Source organism: Scyliorhinus canicula, chromosome 3 (assembly GCF_902713615.1).
Source record: "Scyliorhinus canicula chromosome 3, sScyCan1.1, whole genome shotgun sequence".
Taxonomy (NCBI): domain Eukaryota; kingdom Metazoa; phylum Chordata; class Chondrichthyes; order Carcharhiniformes; family Scyliorhinidae; genus Scyliorhinus; species Scyliorhinus canicula.
The window spans coordinates 201,262,601-201,278,588 of record NC_052148.1 but is presented as its reverse complement, the minus strand read 5'-3'; the positions used below and the strand labels follow the sequence as shown (position 1 = coordinate 201,278,588).

The 15,988-nt window shown below is 39.7% G+C and overlaps 1 protein-coding gene across 1 annotated transcript in view; it reads left to right on the top strand.

Moving 5' to 3' along the window:
• Positions 1-15,988, top strand: part of LOC119963658 (F-box/WD repeat-containing protein 7-like) — a 264,818-nt gene that overhangs the window by 233,105 nt on the left and 15,725 nt on the right. Inside the window, exon 2 of the mRNA XM_038792978.1 lies at positions 11,642-12,142. Within this exon, the coding sequence (XP_038648906.1) occupies positions 11,642-12,142 (501 nt within the window). The remainder of the gene's footprint in view (positions 1-11,641; positions 12,143-15,988) is intronic.

The window sequence follows — 15,988 nt, the reverse complement described above, 5'->3', positions numbered from 1 at the left end:
AAACCTGTTGGTTTAGTGTGTGCTGTTCACATATTTGTACTCTGTCATAATACAAACAAACGTGACAGTTGAATTTGCATATTGTAAAATTGGACTGATAAGATAAATGACCAGTTCATCCTTTCAGTAATGGTTTTTTGAGGGAAAAATATAAGCCACAACACCAGGAAATAGCGATCTTATTGAAACGTTAAAATTCTGAGAGACATGAACGGGAAGATACTGAGAGGATGTATCCCTTTGTTTGGGGAGTCTAGAATGAGGAGATACAATTTCAGAATGAGGGTCCTCCCATATAAGACTGAGATGGGGAATTTTGTCTCTGAATGTTGTTAATCCTTGGAATTCTCTACACAGCGAGCAGGGAGTCTGGATCATTAAATGTATTCAAGGCTGAGCTGGACAGATTTTTGATATACTGGGGAGTTGAGGGCAGACAGCAAAGTGGATTTGAGGACTGCCATGATCATGAATATTCTTAATTCGCCTGCTTTATTTTGAATTATGACAAACTCCTTTTATATTCACCTGAATCAGCAGGTTGTGCATTGTTCAAATTTTGAATTATGGTTCTTCTGACAGAACAGTGCACTCAGCTCTGCACTGAAATGTTGAAACTAAATTGTGTCCAGGTCTCTGGAGTGGACCTTGAACTTTCGATGTAATTCGGAAACAAATGTTACCACTAAGTGATAAATGCTGATTATTTCATTGAACTGGAAGCGTTCATTAGCAGAGCTTGATGCCTGTAAAGAACATGTTCTTGGTGCTGTTTCATTAATCTTGCCTTTTTAACTTTGCATTGATGCTATACGATTGTCATTGGAGTGAAATGGCTTTCGATTTCGAACCAAAACTACATTTGTGTGCAAAAATCTTAGCCGAAAGTGCAGTGAAACTTCCTCCTGTCCAAAATATCTCTCCTCTGTTTATTTTTTACTTTGACCTGATAACATTTAATGCTGCAGTTATGCATCCTAAACCAGAGCTTAGCTGATGTGGTTTACCTTCATGCTTCCTCCTAATCAACTGAGTATCGCTAGTATTTGCAATCCAATTAATTAAAAACAACTACTTAAAATGACACAAAAGGTTAGGAATATATTTGGTGGATTGAAAGTGATAATGGTGATACGCTGTTGAATTTCTCAATCTAGCAGTTGAAATGATAGTTGGAGCCAATATTGTTACACAACATAAGAAAAGCAAAGTGACTTAAAAACACTATTAATACTCGATTTATAAAAGATAAACTGGCAATTCCACTGATTTAAGGAAATATATATTTATTTGAGGGATATAATTCAATACAATTTGAACAGTAAAAGCAGAAAATTGCTGGAAACATTCAACCGGTCTGGCAGCAACAGTGGAGAGAAAGAGTTCATGACCCAGATCTTCCAGTTGGCAGTGCAGTTGAATCTTTTAATGTTGGAGACAGTATTAGATTAAAAATATATTTAAAAATGACTATTCTAGGATAAAGATTCTACAAAACTCCACTGTTCTGGTTAGCGGTCTTTCCGGTTCATGTAATTTGCGCTTCATGAATATATTCTGAGGATATTGTTTCTGTGGTTGCAACCTTCCTATTGTATTTTGCTTGTGATTTGTACGTGACATTATAACATGAGCAGACTTTATTTTAATGGCAGCTATTGTTCCTGACTGTTTCAATAAATCTTTTCAGAATTTTCATGGACTTGATTTTATCTCTACAAAAATTTGAATCTTTACATAATTTTGGCAGGAGTGCTCCTGTGGGGATTTTTTTTACCATTGTTACAACACCCTGAGCTAGTGCCGGTCATTTCCAGCCCCCCCCCCCCCCCCCCCTTTGATCCGGAAGCGCAACACAATTGAATTAAACAATTCTTTAAAAATCAGCTGAAATCCCAACAATTACAGTCACCAGGCTTGTAAATTTAAACACAATTACTTTTTATAGCAAGAATATAATGAAATATGCAGCAAATACAGCTGGTTAATCAATTCCTAATCACCCACTTATATATACACAAACACACACGCGGCAAACACAGAGGGGAAGAGAGGGGTGAAAATAATAAGTAAAAGGTAAAGAGTCTTTGTTCCAGATGGCATTTCTGGCATACTTTCCTTCAAACCAAGCTTTCAGATTGAGATTTCTGCTTTCCAGTCTGTAATTGTTTTCACTGTAGATTCATTCAGGTCTCTGCAGTTTCAGAAAAACAGCAGCCTTTCTGGAGAAAACACGAGAGGGAGCAGTTCCTTTCCCCTGAGTGTCTAGGGACCCGACTCTGTTCTCCTTAGGTCTCTAGGAATCCACCCACTCAGGCAGGATCTAATAACCACCTGTTACGATCCTTTGGCCAATTCATTGGTCACTAGCCAACCAATCAAACTGAGTTCCATCCCATCTTTTGGATGCCACGAAGTTTGAGTTCTTTGTTTGAAAACCAGCACCATATATTATGTTGCAACTTTTTGAATTCCTCATTCTCTGTGCTGCTTGACTTAGATACATGTCCATGGATCAAAATCACAATGGCAAAAAATAAAGAAAGGGGAAATAAGCACATCACCAGGAAGGATCCTTACACTATAATGTATTTGAAGGAAAGCGAGCTGAACAACACTAATTGATTGCAAGATATCTCATTTCTACAAATAGATATTGAAATCACATTAAGCCATTGAGCACTGCTATTGATTTAACATTACAATTGACATGTTTTAATTATGGTTTTACCTGGGTGATGCAATGATATTAGTATGTAGGTGAGAGCTGAACAATATTAAAAACTTGTGCAATATTATTCTATCACATTTGACAATTCTATTAAACTATTTATATTTTTAAAATGTCTACATAACCTGATCATTCAGAAAATTGATTTGCCAACTCTGTTAACTAAAGTGAAGATCAGGAAGAAATTCCGATCTTCAAAATTGCGGTACAGTGGAGCATTTGAATGGAACACTTAACTCCTTCAGACTTCCAGTGTGAACCACAATTAATTCCAAATATTGCACAGTGGGGTGGAGTGGTATCTCTGTACAGTACTTTGTTTGTTCGATCACCCTATAAAATAGTCACAATCCATACAAGAGTAATGTCCTCTCTATGCTGCATCAGCAAAGTGCCTTGTGCCCCAACCTGAGAGGAGCAGCCGGTATTGCACAAGTGTGACATTTATACTTCCCATATCAGTTCCCTCTGTGACATTAAGAGGATTGCAATTTATAGCTGACTCAACTGTGCAGAACTAATTTGTGTTGTCCATCCCAAATGATAGACAAATCAGCTTGGATGTTCAGGATAGTGTATGAACACACTATTGACAAACAGCCGTCAGTATAGATAACTGTATCCTTATCATCTGCTCAGTGGTAATTTTGATTGCACCCCAACAGGCCAGGTGTATGCTTGTTTTCTCCATTATATTTCCATGATAGAGTGGAATGTTAATATTTTGCAGCATGCATTCTGGGAGAACAAACTGACAAATCTCAGACAAATTTATCTATTTGGTTTGGGTTGATACGTGATATTATTCATTGTGGAAGTCATAGGCACTTAAGGTTTTGAGGAGATTTTTTGGTCAGCTCGTAAAACAAACTAAGTAATACAAACTGAAAAAAATTCTTCATGGTTTACTTGAAATAATGCAGAAATATTGAGGGAGAAGATGATTATCACGTCAGATAATTTAATGTACTGTAGTTGTATCTTTGTTTCACTGATTATTTCCATGAAAATATAGAACTTGGAGCATATTGAATCTTGCAGGAAAGGGTTTATTGAGGCTTAATTGAAAATGGGGAAAATAGCTAGTGTGAGGCTTAAAAGGCTGTCAACCATAAGTGCAAAATGTAATCATTAAATTAAGTTTCTTTTAATACGGATAGAGCACCAACACAAATGTTGTGAATTCAAAATGCCTGGGCCATCTTGTTGGGCAGTACGACAAACTGGGAGGCATGGATCTGGCAGAATTACCATTGTGCTAGTTTGTGTGCTGAACCCCGCTTCAACATACTATTCAATATATGGTTACTTGTAGCTTCATGAGATTTGGCACCAGAGTTGAAAGAATAGCGTGTTTTTTCAAAATGCCACCCACTGCCTCAAATCTATTTCAGTGCAACATGAAAACATGTTTTTGAATGCTTCACATCTAGAATAGTTTGAGTGCTGACATATTTAACAGAACACCTTAAGTGATCTGTAATGCCTTAAGTTGTGCTATATATGAAGGTGGATCACATGTAGTGAATTTACTAAACGTTTCCGAGCAAGTTAATATGAACAACTTAAATCTTTAGTAAACGGGTGGATTGGTAGCAAGAATTACTTTCTACATTCACACTGTCTTTAAACAAGCATATTGTGATGCCAAACTGAGTTACATATTTGATCATGTATACTGAAACATCTATACCTTAAAGACCATAATTGTGTTATTCACTGATGGAATCCTTTGTCATGCAGCGCTTCTATAAATATAAATGCGCTATTATTCCGCTTTATCACCAAGTTCTAATCATTTGACTGTTTGGATTTATTTTTTCTTGAATAGATTGTGAATATTGTTGGAGAAGTTTCTCCCCCTTGATCATCATACTTGTTTACTAGTAAATGGAAATGCAAAGCTCTCACCTTGAACCCATTTAAAAGTGCGCAAGCGCAACAATCGCAGAGAAAACAACCCTGCAAACAATATCGTAGAATCCTAGATTATTAGTAAACACCGAAGCAGGCCATTTGACCCATCAAATCAGTCCGTTCATTCAAAGAGGAATGTAGTTAGTTCCAATTTCCTTTTAAGGGTTACTAATAAATCAATATCCATCAGCCTATCAGGCAGTGCATTCCAAATCCTAACCACTCATTCAGTAAAGTCTTATAAATCATTTTCCACCTCGTTCTTTTACTAATCCCCTTCGATCTGTCCCGCTGGGTCGTTGACCCTTCAGCCATTGAAAACAGGTATTTTGATTTATTTAAACACTTTAATGCTTCCTTGAAATCTGCACTTGACCTTCTCCAGGTCTACACACTAATTTCTTATACCTGGAACCATTTTAGCAAATCTCCTCTGTACCCCCCTCAAGTCTTCAGGTCCTTTCTAAAGTGTGATGATAGAATTGAACACGTATTCCTTCTGGACTTGGGAACTAGTTCTTTTGAGTTTAAAGCTGGGCTCAGGACAGGCAAGCTACAGGAGAGATTTTGTTCTTGAAGGAACAAAAGGAAGTCCAGAAAACGGAGTGGGACAAAAACGAAGACAGTTAAGTTAAAGGAATAAATAACAAAAAGTTGAATAAGGTCCTGTTGCGTGAAGTTAAAATGAAAAGCAAAGATTTAAAAAAAAAAAGTTTAGAGTAGCCAATTATTTTTTTCCAATTAAGGGGCAATTTAGTGTGGCCAATCCATGTACCTGCACATCTTTGGGTTGTGGGGGTGAAACCCATGCAGACATAAGGAGAATGTGCAAACTCCACACGGACAGTGACCCGGGGCTGGGATCAAACACTGATCCTCAACGCCGTAGGTAGCAGTGCTAGCACTGCGCCACCGTGCCACCCAAGTGAAAAGCAAAGATAGTACTAAGTTAAAGAGACAGGTGCAAGAACCAGATTTAAGTAAGAAGCCAGACATCCGAGGTAAATCAACAGTTTGATGACATCTTAGCACATATTGTGAATCAGTGCTGTTCTGTTGGCATGTCTGGGTACCTGAGAGATTGTGTGGAAATTTGAATGCATGTGGCAATCCAAGGCAGAGAAACATTGAAAGGAGTGATTGAAATCTTGGAAATGAATTCTTGGTGAAGGTATCCAAGATAAAGCGCTGTTTGACAGCAGATTCTAAGGCTTGTTTTATTCAAGAGCATATGGGAGAATTGAATGAGAAATCCAGAGATTGTGGGCGCGATTCTCCGAGCCCCACGCCAGGCCGGAGAATCGCCGCAACCGTGCCCCGATGCCGGCGCGTGATTCTCCAAGGTGCGGAGAATTGGCGCCATTTGCACTGGCGCGTTTGACACGGCGTCGTGACACAGCGGCGTCATGAGCTGCTGTACGCGGCAGGGCCGCCAATTCTCCGGCAGATTCCCGCCGGCGCCGTCCACACCTGGTTGCTGCCGGCAGGAACTCTGCGCGAAGCATCGGGGGGGGGGGGGGGGGGGGCGCGGCCTGTGTGGGGGGAGGGGCCTCCGATGGGGTCTGGCCCGTGATCACCAATCAGCGGGCCGGCCTCTTTCGCCCCCCCCCCCCCGGGCCTACTTTGTTGCGCGGTCGTCCCCTGAACCCTCATGCCATGTTGCGTTGGGGCCGGCGCGCTGAAGAAGTCCCCTGCGCATGCGCAGGTTGACGCGACCCAACTGTGTATGTGCAGGTTGGCGCAGCCCAACTGCGCATGCGCGGGTTGACACTGCGCCCATTTGGTGCCGGAAAGGGAGGCTGGAGCAGCGTGAACCGCTCCAGAGCCGTGCTGGCCCCCTGTGGGGGCCAGAATCGGTAGTCCCCGTACCCGCTTCGGCGGCGTGAACGCTCTGTCTCCATTTCGGAGAATCGTGCCCTATATTGCCACTTTGTTTCAGAGTATGGTGCATTTGACTACATTTCACGTATTGATTTACATAGAATCATAGAGTTTACAGTGCAGAAGGAAGCCATTCGACCCATCGAGTCTGCACCGGCCCAGTGGATCTGATCAAAGTTCTGCAATTCTGTCATATCCAGTTGAGAGTGATAGTAGGCATTAGATGTTTAAAGGGATTAGGAGGCGGCTGCATGAACACCTTCATCCTTAATTACATAGGACCCTCAGCCTCTCAAACCCCATATAAGTCAGTAAAAGAAAGGTTCATAAACTGAATAACCATTGTTATGGAGCCAAGCTAAGTTGTATGATGGGCATCATATTGTTTCAAGTTTGGTTTTGATCTTCATGCTCAAGGTAACTGCAACTAATCTGTCTTTATGCTAGACAATCAACTATGAAATTAACAATGTAAAAAGAAGACTTGCATTTATATAGTACCTTGCACAACCAATCTAAGAGTTCCCAATGTACTTGACAACCAATTTTTTTTTTACTATAGTCACACTTGTAGGGAAAAGTGTGGAAATGGTTTTTAAAAGAGTTAATTGGAAGTTTTGAATTAAGAGTACTTCTGCAGGAATTGAAGTCCTCTTCTCAGTGGCATAAGAACAATAGCTTTTAATAACGATTTCAATGTTTGTTTAGAGTGGCTACCCATATTGTCCAATTTTCTCCTGCAGCTTTTGATTCTCTCAGGAGTTCTGTGAGACTTATGAGCATATAACAGACTGAATTGCACTTCAAAACCTCACTTCTATCGATTATAAAAAGCACATTTTTACTTTACTCTGCACAGCTGTCTTTTAAAAAAAAATGTTGATCCTTCGTAGACACAACACTAATATTTAACATCCCACACCAGAAGTGCTGTTTCCTTTCTGGTTGCAATACCTGGTTTAGTTAGAACTGCTGCATTGATAAATATTTCATACAGCACACAAATGAGGTTTTAGTTGCAATAAGATAACCTGTCAGTATGCTTCATGTGGTGAAACGCATGCTGGGTAGGCTGTTAGTCAGATGCACACTGAGCACGATGCAATGGCTGTTAAAAAGGCACAATGAGACTGGTTGCTTCTTTGCTGATCTAGATGCTTCTGGGGTTTAGATGTGGCAATCGTCTTCCTACTGAGAAGCGTGCAATGATTAGGAAAAGGAAATCTGATGATCCTTTTCTACACTGAGCGAAGGAGGATTGCATAAGTCTTGATGCCTACTGGGAAGGGTAGCTGGGCTGTTTAGTCTTTATTATTGATTGGAATGTGCAGGTAACCTTTCAGTTAAAATTCTCTCCCGTTGGAATGCTGATACTATATTGGTTGGAAAGTAAATTCATTCACACTTTATTTATTGAGTCCAGGGCTCACTGTGGTTATAAGTGATTAAAATGTGATGCTGCTCTTTTGTCTTTCTGTGTGTCCTTATAATTTTTTTAATAAATACTTTGGCTAATAACATACTCTTGTGTCTCATTTGCAATTTGCAATAGGCACTGCTCACTAAAGCCAGGGTCTGTCATGAGGAACTTCTGATTTTTTAAATGTTTTAAGTGAAATGTTTTTCGTATTATGCCATTGGTAAATATTTTTTTAAATGCTTGTGGAGCATTTTGAGGGACACAAAATAGTGTCCAAAAACAGTTGGAATAAAAACAGCAATATGTCTTTTATTCAGTGAATGTATAGGTACATACAGGCTTTTTGCCATTTTTGCAATTTGAATAGGTGTGCAATTTTGTATATTGCATTTATACTGATGAAACTGTCAGAAACACTTTTAACTGCATTGTAGCTAATTAGAAAAGAAAGTTGTAACTTAGGCAGAGAGGGTAGAGAAGTTAATTTAACTGAAACAATAAGCTGTAATATTCTCTTGTTATCCAGGGTTTTAACAAGTGTTACATTTTATCAGGTGAGTCATAGTGGATTTTCTTTTTAAATTGTGAAAATTATGCTCTACTTTGTTTCACTTATTGCACAGAAATAATTTCAAGTGTATTGATGAGGTAAAAAGAAGCACTGGCATGCATTTGATTCCATTTCCTGGGCTAAGGCTAAAATTGTCTTATAAAAATGATTTTTTTTTGTTGAAACAGCGAAGATTATGTCCGAAATATCTGACATTTATTAATTCTGCTATATATTGCACTGACCATCAAGGTCTTAATCCTTTTGTTGTTTTATCAGGTTCTCCTCTTCAAACATTTACACTGTTAAAAAATCTTCAAGGAAAATTGCTGATTATTGTTGAAGTTTTCTGAAAAGTATTCCCATTCTCTTTGAACAGTTGTCATGGAAACAAATAATTTGTCAGGCATGTTCAAGATTTATTTTTGACTGTGATATCCAAGGCTAAAATTGTTGGTTAGGTAATATATTGGATTATTTTTTTTTAAACCTGTACAGAACCTTCGTATGGCTGCACTTAGAATATTGCAGCACAATTCTGGTTGCCACACTACCAGAAGGATGTGGAGGCTTTGGAGAGGGTGCAGAGAAGATTTACCAAGATGTTGCCCGGTCTGGGGGGTGTTAGTTATGCGGAGAGGTTGAATCGATTCAAATTGTTTTCATTAGAACGATGGAGGTTGAGGGGCGACCTGATAGAGGTCTACAAGATTGAGGGGCATGGATAGAGTGGATGGGCAGGCACTCTTTCCCAGGGTGGAGGGGTCAGTCACCAGGGAGCATAGGTTTAAAGTCTGTGGGGCAAAGTTTAGAGGAGATGTGCAAGGCAGGCTTTTTACACAGAGGGTGGTGAGTGACTGGAACGCGCTGCCAGGGGAGGTTGTGGAAGCAGATACATTAATGGCGTTCAAAAGGCATCTCGACAAATTCGTGGATAGGATGGGTATAGAGGGAAACGGCACTCAGAAGTGCTGAGGGTTTTGGGCAAGGGTGGTATCATGACCGATACAGGCTTAGAGGGCCGAAGGGACTGTTCCTGTGCTGTATTGTTCTTTGTTCTTTAAGCTGATTAGATGCTTTATTTCGCATATTGCAACTTGAGCAAAATGTTAGGTTTTGTGGCAGTAGTATGATTGTAAATAGGAAACTGAACACACTCTTGACAAGAAGGATTGAAATGGGAAAAGATTTAATTTCAGAATCTAACAGCATAGTTTTCTTTTGGTATAATACGGTTGCAATGATGGATCACTTCATTTTTCATGCTGACAAGTTAAATTGCACATTTATCTTGCCCTAGGCGAGTACCAATATTTCATTGGACCCATCCCCAGGTGGATCACAGTTGTGTTTTCACGCAGCCTCCACCAAACTAACTAGTAACTTTTGTAAGCTAGTTTGTAAATAAAACATGAGCTCACTGCAAATCTGTATTCTGTAAATCACAAACTGAGGAAGTTGGTTATAATTACTTTTTCCCATGTGGTATAGCACACATTTTAAAATCATTATTGTGCATTATTTTAATGTACAATTTTCTTATTTCAATTTATAAAGTTTCCAGGATTTTTTAAAAATGCTTTCATAGATCAGAGCTTCTCCTCTGGTATGCAGGTTCAGTATCTTTATGATTATTATTTGTGTCTATTGGAGGAGATCTGTACTGTGTATACGTAATCCACCATTGGAAGCCAGATGTTTAATACTGCTCCATGTGCATGCTATATTATAGTATTAAGTGATATTTGATTGGGGTGAATACGGTAAGCTTTGAATCCTTATCCTTGCTGTTCCTAGGTGCTGTACTCAACATTCAGATAAATTAATTATTCATGTATTTGAAACTGACACTGCAGCAGATATTGACACTTCCATTCCCAAGTTGTACAGAAGGCTTTGTTGGAACATGGAATTATAGGAATGAAATGTTTACAGTTTTCATGCATTAGATGTTTTATTTTATAAAATGCTAGGGAAAGTGGAAATTGAATTGCACTGTTATTTACCAGATGATTAGCATTTTTGTTTCCAATATATGGGGTAATATTTTAACATGTGTACAAATTGAAATCTGAACACATATTTCCATTGAAGCATAGGAATAGGAAACAGATTCACAATTTGGGGGAAAAAAAACATTTGAGTGACACTTCTAACTGATCCCTTTTATTGTTCAGGGAAGAACAAAGTTGCTATATCAGACTTGTACAAACCAAGATGATCCAAGGTTTGAGTTAGCTGACCTCAGTGACGTTAGTTATAGATGATGTTAGAATTGGTCACAGTATCATGAGTTAAGAAGAAAATCACTTGTCTGGCTGCTACTCCTTATTGCTAAGGCATCATCCCTGCTCCAAATGTCTTGCAAGGATAGAATCAGTTGTGACTTGTAATGTCTTCAATATTTTGATAGCCTACCAGCACTCTGTTGTAGTTTCAGCTGTGAAAACTAATCACATGGTGAAGTGCTGGAGGTCAACTGTAACCTGAGAAACATTAATACCTGGGGAGAAAAGGACCAACATTATAGCAAAAGTGAATAATAATAATAGCCTATTGGGCAGGTTAACCAATAAATTCTATTCCAGCACCTGCATTTTAGTCATTTACATGAAAATATATTGTTGAAATATTTGCACACAAATGTAATTTGTTCCATGATAGTGTTATTTCTGTTCTGAAATGCTAATTAATGCAAACCCTTTAAAGTAGACTTTACTATGAATTTAATTCTGGAAAGATTCAAACTTCAAATATCTGCATTCCCAATTGTCTGGCAAGATTTTCTCTGGACTAAATCTTAGCAAAGCTTGCAATTATTTTCAAAGCGGATGCTGGAAATTTGAAATGCAAATATTTCATTTTGTATATCAATGAAAAAAAAATTGAATTGTTCTTGCCTTTCTCCCTGTGTTTAGCCCACTGCTGTACTGTATGTCTAAGACCATAACTGTTATTAACCAAACATAATTTAACAAATAATCAGAATAGAATTTGCATTTGCTGCAATGTTTTGTATACAAAGAAATTGTTTTGATTTTAAGTTATATCAACTTAAAAACTAGTGAATGCGTTAGTTAAAACTTCTAGAAGTGTGACGGTGGAGTGCAATTTTTAATTTAATCTCATATCCTGTTCTCAGGTTGCAGCAACTTGTACACCATCTGCCAATCTAGTAAAGGTTCAAGAGGTAGCAAGCTGGCTGTTGGAAATGAACCAGGAATTGCTGTCTGGGGGCAGCAAGAGACGTCGAACTGGAGGATCCCTCAGAGGTAATGCCTCATTGAGTCATGGAGAGGAGGAGCAAATGAACAGAGTAGTTGAGGAGCAAGAGGGGCATTGTGTAAGAAATCCTGATGGCAGTGGTGCTGAGGCAAGCAGCAGCACCAGTGATGAGGCCCAAGTTGCTACAGCAGAGGAAGAAGAAAACAACAACCAAATCACAGCAGAGGCCAAGGAAGAGAATAAAGAGGAGGAACAAGAGGATGGTGAAGAGGAAATGGACCAAGACAGTGATGATTTTGAACAATCTGATGAAAGCAGTCGAGAAGAAGATAGCACAAATGGAAATGATGTAACCGATCAAAATTATAACATTGATATTTCCATCCAACAGCCTCTGGCACAGTTAACTAAGAATCAAGTAAGTGAGCATTTGTTTATGATCGTGTAAAGCTGAACTAAACATTATATTGATGTCTTGGAATCACTTAGATTTATAGTATGATGCAATTCTATAAAAAGTTAAATGATGTGCCTGTTCTATTGTAAGCACAATTAGTGTTGTAAACATATTGCAAATAGGTACTGATGAGTAAGGGTAATCTCAGTAACATCTATGTAGCAAAATTCTGCAAAACTAGCGATAGGCCAATGTCCAGGGCCGCAACCTTTTTTAGCTGAAGAACTTGAAGTGCCTAAAATAAAAACTCTTGGAAGATGCAAGATGGGAAAAACTAAAGAACAAAGTAAAAGCATACCTAAAGAGGAAAATTAATTTTGGAATGTTATGCACTTATTTGAAAAGTCATTTGCTTTAACTTTCTGACACATATAAGAATGACCACAGTTTTTACTGAATTTCATGTAATTTCCATCTTGTATATGGGGCGAGCAAAAATCCAGTTTCTACATCCCAAGAATAGGTAAAAGCCGTTATCTTTGTTTTCAAGTTGAAGCTTGATGCTAGCCAATCTTAAATTTGCCTTTGACTTGACCAGCCTTTTCCTAAAAAATCTTAATGGTATGTTTTCTTTCACCTCCAGTTGGATGTTTGTTGGCAAAGGCTTTGAACTTTGTTAACTTGCTCAATGTTTAACCGTTTTATTTGAACATGTTGGATTAAACATTTTCATAATTTCAAAAATTCATAAAGATATGATTAGAGTTAAACCAGATCTTTAATTAATTAAGGCAATGGTGGCTTGAACCAGTAAAAAGTCTTTGTTCAATAGCTGGGGGTGGATTGAATTGCACACATGGCTAAGAAAGAGTCTGCTAAAATACTGCCCAATTTTTCTGTTTCAAAATGCAATTGTGAAATAGCCCAATAGGAGCAGAAACATTGATGACTAATTGTTACCATACCGTTATAAATTGGTAATATGAATACCGTTAAATGGAAGTTGCGTATAAGATGTTATGATTCAGATGTGACCCTGGAGTTGCAAGATAAGTAAGTCTACATTTAACAGGTACTCATTTAGAAAAAAATAGGGAAAATCTTACCGGAGAAAAAGGCTACTATTGCACCAAGGTTAGAACCCTTGCAGAAATAGTCCTCCATCTACCCCCATATGGAACCCAGATCACTGAACCACAACAGTATCTTCTGAATATTGGTTGCCCAGTAGTAGCATAATAAATTGGGCAAAGCTAAGCCACCTGACTAACTTTCTGGAGCAATGCTCTATGGATTCTTGAAGTCTTCCTGCTCTTGACAAGGAAGGACTTGGGGAGAAAAGTGGTTCAAAGTAAACAAATTACTTATAAACAAAACTTCTCAAGAATCTCCGAGATATTCCCACTCCACTCTATCAAACACCTTTTCAGCGTCTAGGGAAACAATTCCCTCCGGTTCGGGCACCGAGAAGGGGGAAGGTCAACATTTAACAGATGACGTATATTGGCTGACAATTGCTGGCCCTTAACCAGGCCTGTCTGGTCTTCCGCGATCACCTCTGGGAGGCAGAGTTTGAACCACAGTGCCAGCACATTAGCAAGTAATTCTATATCCGCCTTTTATGGATCGATACAATCCACATTGAGTCGGGTCCTTGTCCTTCTTGAGGATCAAAGAAATAGAGGCCTGTGCAAGTGTAAACGGCAACGAATACAGGGATGAGGAGTCTTTAAACATATCTCAAATTGGGAGTACCAATTGCTCCACAAACTACTTAGAAAACTCAATGGAGAAGCCATCAAGACCAGGAGCTTTACCAGCCTGCATTAACCAATGCATTTGATAATTTCCTTTGGCCCAATGGAGATTCCAACTCTTCACTCCTCTCGCCCTCCACAACTGGGATGTGTAATCCATCCAAAAAAATCAGTTAAGACTGAACCCTCGCCAGAGGCTCCGATCGATGTAGATCCCAATAAAACGTTTCAAAATTCGCATTGACCCAAGGCAGGGCGGAAAATAGGCTGCCATTGAGTCACATACCTGTATGATCTCCCGGAAAGTCATCTGACGCCTCAGCTGATGGGCTAAGAGGCTACTGGCCTTTTCCACATGTTCATAAAACAAACCCTTTGAACGCGCAGCTGGCCCAACTCCCTATCTATTGATAATAGTTCAAATTGTGACTGCAGGTTTTTTCTCCCTGCCGAGAACTCCAGTGGCAGGGCCACATGAGAACTGGTGGTCCATCTCAAGCATGGAGTCCACCAGCCTCTGCTGCTCCACCCTCGCAGTCTTCATTGTGTGCATTTAGCAGGAAATTCTCTCCACCCACCCCCCACCTCATGCTTCCGTCAGTGTAGATGGCGATAGACTCACTTTTATTAAATTTCATCTACGCCGCAATGTCAGTGAACATACATTGACAAAATCTCTTGTCCACTAATAATGCTATCGGATGCTGGGAGGGACTTGATTCTAATGCCAATTCAAGCGAATATGGGACAAGGTCTGAAAACACAATCGTCGAGTCACCTGCCACCTCCACAAAAAGGAGACGACCCCTAGCCAGCACAAAACCGTCGATCCGTGAGTATACCTGCTGCACGTGAATCACCCCTCATCCAGCCCATGCTTCCTTCCAAAGGAATCTGCCTCTCCCGGCGCATCAAAATAATAGTCCTTTACATCAAAAGTCACTCTTAGTCGCGCTGGACACACCTCCCCAAACCGGACTCCACTTTTGTAAAAGGCGGCCTTGACTTTGTTGGAAGTTATAAGCCTTCTTCTTCGCCAGCTCTGCTCGCATGTCCTGGTAAAACCTGATGGTGTGGCTTTCTCATTTGTAGTCTCGATGCTCCCTTGCCCATCTCGGGTCCCACTCTTTTCATTTAAAGCTGTTAAACTTCGCAATTACCATTCGGGGTGGTTTGTCCAATGCCGGAGGAGATGTGGGTCCACTCTTCCCCCACCATCTTCCCAAATATCATCTTAAAATACTCTGTGGGAGTTGGGCTTCTATCCCCTCTGGCAACCCCACAATTTTTCCTCCTGGAATGTTTCTTCAAATCATTCACTTTGGCCTTCAGCGATTTGTTCACATGGACACCAGAGACATATCCAGAGAGGCAATCTGATTACTGTGCCTCGAAAGGGCCACCTCCATGCCTTTTATTGTGGCCCCATGTGTTTTTACCGTTTTGTTGGTCGTCTCCAATTCCAAGGTGGGAGCCAAGGCCTCCTCCATCGATTTGAGGAGGTCCCCCGACACAACCCGCCAGTGTTTGTCAAATTCTGATGCTAAGGTGCTCGTAAGCATCTTGGCCATTAGTGGAGTGGTCGGAGCCCCAGAGGCTGCCTCTGCCATTTTTTCCACTTGCCCCGGAGACCTCTGACTCTGTCGCCAAACTTCTACCGTGGGTTTTTTCCCCTGGCGTTTCTGGACATTTCACCTATGTGGGTTTCTTATCTCATTAAATATGTGGGTTTTCAAATGAAAATAACTCCTGAAACTAAGTGAAAAGGGCTAAAAGTGCAGTACTCTCGCAGGAACCTCCTTGTGCATGTCTTCCCCAACATAATTCCATTGGAAGTCACAGGTACCTATTAAAGTAATTTCCTACTGTGTTTTCACAAACATTTATAGCTTATGGTGTACTTGATGGTAAATGCCAATTTGGTATGTGCAATTTATTGAAACTTCAATGTAAGAGTGTAAATGGTTTCCTGTTTTCCTTTGCTGTAATTTGGTATATTGCGGTCCTGGAAAATGTTTAAATTTCAGATGCAAGCATGGCCAGATGAGCCATTGCACTGAACAGAACAAGGCAAGAATTATAGCTGGGGGAAAGGCAATTATGATGCTAT